The following is an 8,708-nucleotide window of genomic DNA, read 5'->3' as shown; positions in this document are numbered from 1 at the left end:
AAGGATATTGTTGATGTGTTGTGAGATTGTTAACCATTGTCATAGGGCAACATTTGTAGTAACTGTTAAATGAGAAACTATTTTGTTCTGTAAGCCTTCGTCTTAAGTGAGAATAACAGCACAATTGGAAGAGTGTAGTCAATGTCACTGAACTGTAAATGTAGAAATTTTTGAAAGGGTGTATCTTTGGCTATGTGTATTTTCACCAAAAAAAAAGGTTGAGAAGTTAGAGGGTTGATATGTTGTGGGGTTGTTAACCAATGTCATAAAACAACATGTGTACTACTGTTTCTTGAGAAACTATTTGTTCTGTAAGCCTTCACCTGAAGAACAATAATAAAAATAATATAAAAAAAAAAAAGATGCATTGCTTGGGCAAAGCTGCCGCAAAAGACCTCTTTAAAATGTTGAAAAGCAAAGATGTCACCTTGAAGACTAAGGTGCACCTGACCCAAGCTATGGTATCTTCAAAACGTCATATGCATGCAAAAGCTAGACAATGAGTAAGGAAGACTGAAGAAGAAGTGACGCCCTTGAATTGTGGTGTTGGTGAAGAATATTGAGTATACCATGGACTGCCAAAAGAATGAACAAATCTGTTCTGGAAGAAGTACAACCAGAATGCTCCTTAGAAGCAAGGATGGTGAGACTATGTCTTACATACTTTGGACATGTTGTCAGGAGGGATCAGTCCCTGGAGAAAGACATCATGCTTGGTAAAGTAGAGGGTCAGCGAAAAAGAAGAAGACTCTCAACCAGATACATTGACACAGTGGCTGCAGCAATGGGCTCAAGCAGAACATTGTGAGCATGGTGCAGGGCCGGGCAGTGTTTCGTTCTGTGGTGCACAGGGTTGCTGTGAGTCAGAATCCACTGGCCCGTAACAACAACAACATTATGTCTGGATTAGTAAAGGACTGTCAGGCTTAACTAGAGATGCATGTAGGACCCAGAAAATCCCTGTCCCGGGAAGTTGGGAGACCTGCAGGTCGATCCTTGGACTGCGCACGTGGAGCTTCTTTGAACAAGGAGATTGGGTTAGTTTATCTTTAAATTCCCATCTAGTTCTACAATTTTTAAATTCTAAACCTCAAGCTCTTTCTGGTGGCGGAGTCTGGAGGCAACGAGTGGCCGTGGCACTTCACAACGGGAAAAGAAAAGAAGGAAGAGCTGGTCATCAGTCTTGGACCTCAGGTGGCTGAAAGAGAATTTTTTTTGGTGTCTGCCACATTTTTGCATCCTTCAATGACACGTTTGTCCATGTCACTGATCTCTCTGGCAAGGAAACCATCTGCCCTGCGTCTGGTCGGATGAAGGTGAAGGCTGACGAGATGAATCCTCAGCATATGCCGCCATGTTGGCTGGCCATGATGTGGTCCAGAGGTCCAAGGAGCCGGGCATCACTGCCCTACCCGTGAAACTCTGGGCCACAGGAAGAAATAGGACCCCAGGGCCTGCGGCCCAGTCTGCCTTAAGAAGTCTGGCCCGTTCGGGAATGAAGATTGGGTGGGTCGAGGATGTCACCCCCATCCCATCCGACAGCACCTGCAGAGAGGAGGGTCGCCGTGGTCGCTGTCTGTGAACAGCCCTCCTTAAATGATTGTTTACTGTTAATAAACCGTCTTCTCGTATATAAACTTCAAGTGAGGCGCACGGCTCACTCCAGGCTTCGCCGGACGTCAGCATCTTCAAGGGTCACCAATGCAAAGTAAAGAAGAAAGTTTTGAGTTTATGATTCCTTGAAGGGTAGCTTTACATATTCTACAAATTTCCAGGTGGGTGCTCCCGCACCTTCGGCTGGAATACCAGAGCGCTCAGGAAAATCTAAAGATCTTTGAAGGGAACGCCCCCTCCACTGCTAGGTTCTAAACGTAACAAATTTCTTCTCTAATAACTACAACTCCCAGCACGCCACACCCGAGGCCAAAGTTGATTGGCGGTTCCGCACGGGTCTCTCGCTTTGTGGCAGCTCACCACAACCAATGGAAATGAAGGGTGAGCCCCAGAAACCAATCCTCGAGAAGTAGGGTGGATCCTCCCTGGGTTCCGGCTCCGGCTCCTTCCCTGGCCGACCGAGGCAGCGCTGTCCCAGACCGAGCCGCGGGAGCGAGGTGGGTCTGGGTTCGACCCGAGGTCGCGCGGGGAGGTAGACACAGCTTTGCGGAGAACTCTTGGCACGGCCCGTGCTTTCTCACCGAGGAGTTGGAGGCGGTTGCTTTGCTCCCCCGACCCAATGGGGAGCAGATGGGGCCCTGTGGCCCCTCCGCCCCGACTCCTGTCCCCTTCTCAGGCCCGCGCGGCGGGGCTGCTATTCCTGGCCTTCACCCTCCGGCCCTTCTTTGGGCCTTTGAGTACGCCAGTTCCCCTGCTACTGACTACCTTTGGGGTCTGTCTCTCTTCTCCCTCTCTTCCCTTCCAAGCCCGCTGCATCTCTGAACCCAGCTCCTGTCCTCTAGAATGCTAATACCCTTGGACTCCACCATTGGCTTTTGCCGGCCCCGAACACACAGCCCAGCTTCTTGGGCCCAGATCCTCAGACACCTGATTACAGCCTCTGCCCCCTGTCCCCTGACCATCTACTCGGACCCTCTTTCTCCACTGGTTCTCTATCTCTGACCTGGCGTCCAGTTCCCATGTACGATTCCCTGTTCTTCAACACCTTGCTGCTGGCCTTTGCAGGCTCTGTCCCTCACCCGTTCCCCCCTCACCCCCAGCCCTTGATGTGGCCCCAAAGACCCTGAACTTTGGCCCCTCTGACCACTTTGTAGCTTAGCCCCTTGGGGTCTCATTTCCTTCCCTCTAACCCAGATCCCCAACCTTCATAATCTGTGATCTACAGCCCCATATTCTTGGCTCTTCTTAGACCTGGCCCCTTCTCCGCTGCTTAGCCCCTTCCACGTTTGCTCCTTCCGTACCTTTGAACCTCCTGGGAAGACAAGCTAGATGGGCTCCTTTCTCCCTCAAATCTCTGAAATGTGATATGACAGTGTCTCTATTCTTCAGCTGTCATGGGCCTCTCAGTAGATAGTGGACTCCCCATCTCTGCAGTCCCAATTTTGCTTACCCATCCCGCAAGTCCCAGCTCAAATACCACCTCTTCCATGAAGCTGCCCACCTGTGATCTCTTCAGGGAGATATGCCCATGCCATCTGGACTCCTGTTCCACTGTCTTTCCTTCCTTTCTCCCACCCTCCCTCCTTTCTTCCCTCCTTCTTTCCTTCTCTCCTTTCCTCCCTCCCTCCAATACTAATGAAGTGGTTAAAAGCACTGACTTTAAAGTGATGGGCATAGGTCCCAGTGCTGCCAATTACCTGCTGTGTGCCCTTGGGCAAGTTACTTAATTTCTCTGAACCTCAGTTTCCTTATCTCTAAAATAAGGATGATAGTTGTGAAAAGGAAATGAGATGATTCACATATAGTGCTCAGTGCAGGGCCTAGCACTTGGTATGGGCTTAAAAAAATGTTAACTATTATTACTGGTGTCTGTATAATGTGCTAGGCACTGAAGAGCAGCCACAAAGGCCCTAAGACTGAGGCAAAGTCCCTGTCCTTCTGGAACTTAACTTTCTACACTGTACAAGTTTCTGGAGTTCATGGCCTATCTCACTGCACCAGACCATAAACTTTTTGAAGATGGACACCATAATCCTAATTTTTTTTCCTGTCCCTGTCTACAGGAAACAAAAGAAGTCTGTGCAGCTTAGTAGGCATTTACGGATGTGTTGGGCACTGGGTGTATGTAGCTGCGTGTTTGTGGGAGGGGAGAGTGTATTGTATCTGTGTCTGTATGTGTCTGTGTGTCTGTGGTATGTGAATGTGTGGCTGTATGGGGTGTGAAAGTGTTGGTGTGTGTGACTGTGGTGTGAGAGTGTGTCAGTGTATAGCTATATGTGTGGCTATGTGTGTGGGAGGGCTGTGTTATGGTATTGTATGTGGCTGTGTGTCAGGTGTGTATGAATGCACAGTGTATGTGTAGTGTGTATGACTGGTGTGAGAGTGTGCGATGTGTATATGTGTGGCTGTGTACAGTGTGTGTTATGCGAGAATGAGTATATGTGGTGTGTGTGGCTGTGTTTGAGTGTGTGGAGATGAGCACTGACCAATCAGAACAGCATCATCCCAGCCCTGGAGTAGGTTTTGGAGGCCTCAGCTGTGCTAGATGTTACCTTTTTAGTTGCTAGATTATGGGGCAGTCTGAGAAGGGGTATGGTGGTGGAACACTTCAAAGGGTTCAAAGCAAAGCCTTGTAAACAACTAGGAGAGCCTTGAGTGGTAGAGGCTCTGTTAGGTTCATTTGAAAACAGGCGTATAGATGGATACTTCTAAGGAAGATTTTTCAAAAAAGATTAAATATAAAGGGAGTTTCAGTTAATGTATAGTTAGGCAGAAAAGTCGAACTCATCCCAATATAGGTAGCCCCTGACTTATGACATATTCGAGTTAAGATGAATTGCATTTATGACCATCTGGTTTTTTTTGGGGGGGTACATCTTATTGTCACTAATACGTACTAGATACAATGTTGCAACATGTAATTTACCGACGTTTTCATTCTCAGATGTTCACTCACAGATGTTTAAAAATCAGATTTATAAAGATACTGATAATAAAAGGCAGTAATAATGAAGACTTAAGATGGAGTCATTGGAACGGAAACCCACAGTAACTAAAAGCTCCTTGCACGTAAATTAGAGTCTAGATTTAGATTGTCGCTGATCAGTGGTATTAAGGAGAGTAACGTTATTCCAATGGCACAAATACCATTTGTTGGCCGTGGACAAAGCCAGTGCCTTTGTTGTTGTTGTTTTGCTCTGGTGGGTGACTTTAAATACCTGTGAAAGTTGTCACTTGAAAGTGTGTAAGTAAAGGCATTCTATCCAAGCATTCCGATTAATTGAGGTTTTTTCTGAGGTTCCATCTACCCCTTCAGCCAGAACAAACAATTCCCTGTGGTCTGGTCTGACCCAAAGAATAAAAGTGTCGGCCATTTGTGTTCATTCTCAGGGTTCAGAGATGGGCAGTGAGAAGGAGCAGAATCCAGAACAGCACCTGCCTGAGGAAGGGCAACTGGGTAAGCCTTGGAGAGTGGATGACTCAGATGGGGAGAAAGAGGACAAGCAGGAGAGCCTGTCGGACAGGCTACAAGGCAGCGACCTAAAACCATGGGGGAAAGTCACTCCAGCTGTAGAGTCAGGGGGCCTCATTGCTCGTCCAAGGCCTCAGGTGGACGAGAAGCCCTTTATATGTGCCCAGTGTGGCAAAACATTCAATAATACATCCAATCTGAGAACACACCAGCGGATCCACACTGGTGAGAAGCCTTACAAGTGTTCCGAATGTGGCAAGAGCTTCTCCAGAAGCTCCAACCGTATCCGGCATGAGCGGATCCACCTGGAAGAGAAGCACTATAAATGTCCCAAATGCCAGGAGAGCTTCCGGCGGCGCTCAGACCTCACCACGCATCAGCAAGATCACCTGGGCAAGCGGCCATACCGCTGTGACATCTGTGGCAAGAGCTTCAGTCAGAGTGCCACACTGGCTGTGCATCACCGGACCCACCTTGAGCCTGCGCCCTACATCTGCTGTGAGTGCGGGAAGAGCTTCAGCAACAGTTCCAGCTTTGGCGTGCACCACCGTACCCACACAGGCGAGAGGCCTTATGAGTGCACGGAGTGTGGGCGGACCTTCAGCGATATCTCCAACTTTGGGGCACATCAGAGGACCCACAGAGGGGAGAAGCCCTACAAGTGCACTCTGTGTGGGAAACACTTCTCCCGGAGCTCAAATCTCATCCGACACCAGAAAACTCACATGGGAGAGCAGACTGGAAAAGATTTCAGCTGAAGGAAAGATGCATTTAGAGAGAGAGAGAATGAGAAACCCCAACCTAGCGCAGGAAGATCTTTAGGATCTGCCACTGTCGCCCTTGACCTCAAGCCCTACATCCCACTTTGGAGAGTAGTTTCCTGTTGCCTCTGAAGCAAGAGTCTCTAGGAAGTCCTGAGAACGGACTGAGTAAAAATCTTTGCCTCTTTCCAGGCCAGTTTCTTGCCTTAGAACGTCAGAGGAAGGACCCACTCTTGGCATGACCTCCTTGGGATGAAAAAGAAATAGGGCAGGCTCAGAATATGCTCATGTCATTAAGGCAACAGCCCCTTGGCCTTTGAGGCAATACCCCTGATATGGGCGTCACTGTCTAAAGGTCCTCCAAATTATATGTGAACTGCTTGAGATTAGGGCACACTACAGTGGCTGCTAGTTCCCACCTGCTCTACCCTCGACTTTGCTTCCAGGTCTCTGGGCTTGGAGGAAGGGCCTTCCCATTGGAAGGGGCCTCCTTGACCTGGGGAAGACATTAGAGGTCCTGCGTTAGGAATTAAAGGGAAGACCTCAGGGAGCCAGGACCAGGGACTTTCATGCTCCCCGGTGTTTACTTGTTCCTCCCTATCCCAACCTGCGTCTGTTTCCTTTGAGATTAGCAGTAAAACCCGTCAATGAAAAGGACTCGTGTACTTATTTGGGGCATCAAAGAAGTTGGGAGCTGGGGAGATTGTCCTACTGCAGCCACTCTGAGAGAATCAGACTCCAAGAAAGACAGAATGGGGTGGCTGCTCTGAAAAGCAAAGGAAAGCAGGCTGAGTCTCTGGGGCCTTTGAGAAGGAAGAGGGAAAGGAAAGGAACTAATTGAGCACCCGCTATGTGATACAAATCCTACCATTTACATTCATGATTTCATTTAATTTTTCCCATCAACCCTCAAGGGAATAAGACGAGGAAGCAGAAGTGAGGAAAGTTATAGCCACTTGCTGTGAAGTTCACACAGCAGGTATGTGGTGGAGCCAGAATTCAAACTCAGGCCTCCCTGACTCCGAGCTGATGCTCTTTTCACTATATTCACTTTGCTGGCTTCTGAAGGATGAGGCATATGGGGGGCTGGCCTGGGACCGGGTGATTCCCTGGAGTTGGGAGCCAGGTGGCCTCCAGGTAGGTGGGAAGTCAGTGCCACGCATCAGAACCATTTCAGCTTTATTTTGATCGATTGAGTTTTTATTCTGTGTATAGGAAAAATGGCAGTGCTAGGGAGAAGAGGGTAAGGGGTGGGAGAAGATGAGAGATATCTTAAGACCCATAATGAAAGTCTCTGCCCTTAGTGGCAATAATTCAGTCCCCAAGGCTGGGGCAGCATGGCAGGGATCATAATGGCTTCCTGTGTTACTGACTTTGGCCCGGCTTCATTTGGCAGATTTCAGTATGCTTCCCAAATGGAAGTTTAGTGGTCTCCAGCTTTCCTCCAACAAATACAAAAGACCCTACTGTACCTCTCTGCCAGTCTTTGGCACTGCTCTTCCAGAGTGGGGACCCCATTTGTAGCCAGTTAGCAGAATGTTGTTCTGGCACCAGGCTTGGAACTGACACCATCCATGACCTATCAGGTGGGACCTTGCCTTCCCCGGGAAGGGATATGCTGGGAGCTTTATACTCATCACCTTATTGAATTCTCATGACAGCACTGTGAAGTAAGAATCATCCCCATTTGACAGATGGGGAACCAGGCTGACAGAGGGACAGTGACTTGCCCAGGATTACCTAGCAATAAGTGACAGCCAGGAACTGAACCCACTTCTGTCCAAATCCACAGCCGGTGCTTGTTCAACTATAAAAAAAGATTGCCCCTACATGTGTATGGCACTTTACAGTTTACAAAGCACTTTTATTTTATACACGTTTTCCTGCTTCTTGAAAATATCAACATAAAGTATTTTAAACAGTCACGCAAACTTGCACATGTGAATTGGCACCTAATATCAATAATAAAAATCACCATATATCAAACACCTACTGGATGCCAGTTATTGTACATGCATTAACTCTGATCTCCATAACTATCCTGCAAGATAATATCCCCATTTTCAAGATAAAATCTTGATTGTTTAGATGACCTGTCCAAATGGCAGAGCTGGGATTCAAATCAGGTGTGTCTGATGCAAAGGCCAAGTTCTTTTCATTATGCCCACTGCCAAGCAGGTCTATTGGCCCCTTCTCAGTCCGGGGAGCTTGGTATCATTATCCTTCCAGACCTGGAACCTTAGTGACAACAGCTGTGACTTCTGCTGCCAGTCAGGCCCAGGACCAGTGTACCAGGCACCTGCTTTACTTTGGGACTCCCTGGCCAATCTTATTTGTCCTTTTTTGACCAAGTTCATAGGCTAGCATTTCTGTGTTGGTCCAGGCTTTGGAGTCCTGACTAGTCCATTTATTCATTCACCTGACTTCCTTTTTTTACTTTTTTTTTTCTTCCCTCCCTCCCCGCCCCGTCCTCCCTCCCTCATAATACTGACATGAAAAAGACATGGCCCCTGGATTCTCTGCATACAGGAGATTGGCATGTAAACCGAGAGTTACAGTATAGTTGTCATTACAGTTGTACCCAGGGTACTTGCTACAGGAGACCAGGGGAAGGCCCAGAAGTGAGTGAGACATGGTCCTTACTGCTAGGAGCTCATAGAGGAAGAGAAACTCTCCTATGGACAAGGTGCTGGTGGAACACAGATGGGATGGCTAACTCTTTGGAGGGGAGGGGAAGACTGAGATGATACTTAAATTTGGTCTTGAAGAATAAGTAGGCGTTTACTAAGTGAAGAGAAAGGGAAGATTATTCAGATGAAAGGCAAGGCTTAATGGTTTAGGGGACAGTGAAACATTTGATG

At 47.9% G+C, this 8,708-nt stretch overlaps 1 protein-coding gene and 1 pseudogene across 1 annotated transcript; both read left to right on the top strand.

Annotated features, from left to right (window-relative positions):
- The first annotated feature begins 936 nt into the window (after window positions 1-936).
- On the top strand, window positions 937-1,582 carry LOC101358208 (40S ribosomal protein S14 pseudogene; annotated as a pseudogene).
- Window positions 1,583-2,070: 488 nt separating this feature from the next.
- Window positions 2,071-6,776, top strand: ZNF691 (zinc finger protein 691). Its single transcript, XM_023727009.1, has 2 exons — window positions 2,071-2,111; window positions 5,005-6,776. The coding sequence occupies exon 2, from the start codon at window positions 5,014-5,016 to the stop codon at window positions 5,842-5,844; it is 831 nt and encodes a 276-aa protein (XP_023582777.1). The 5' UTR covers window positions 2,071-2,111; window positions 5,005-5,013; the 3' UTR covers window positions 5,845-6,776.
- Window positions 6,777-8,708: the final 1,932 nt, after the last annotated feature.

This window comes from Trichechus manatus, unplaced genomic scaffold (genome assembly GCF_000243295.1).
Source record: "Trichechus manatus latirostris isolate Lorelei unplaced genomic scaffold, TriManLat1.0 scaffold00015, whole genome shotgun sequence".
NCBI lineage: Eukaryota > Metazoa > Chordata > Mammalia > Sirenia > Trichechidae > Trichechus > Trichechus manatus.
Note: the sequence above shows the minus strand (reverse complement) of the source record. Positions and strands in the feature narration are given on the sequence as shown.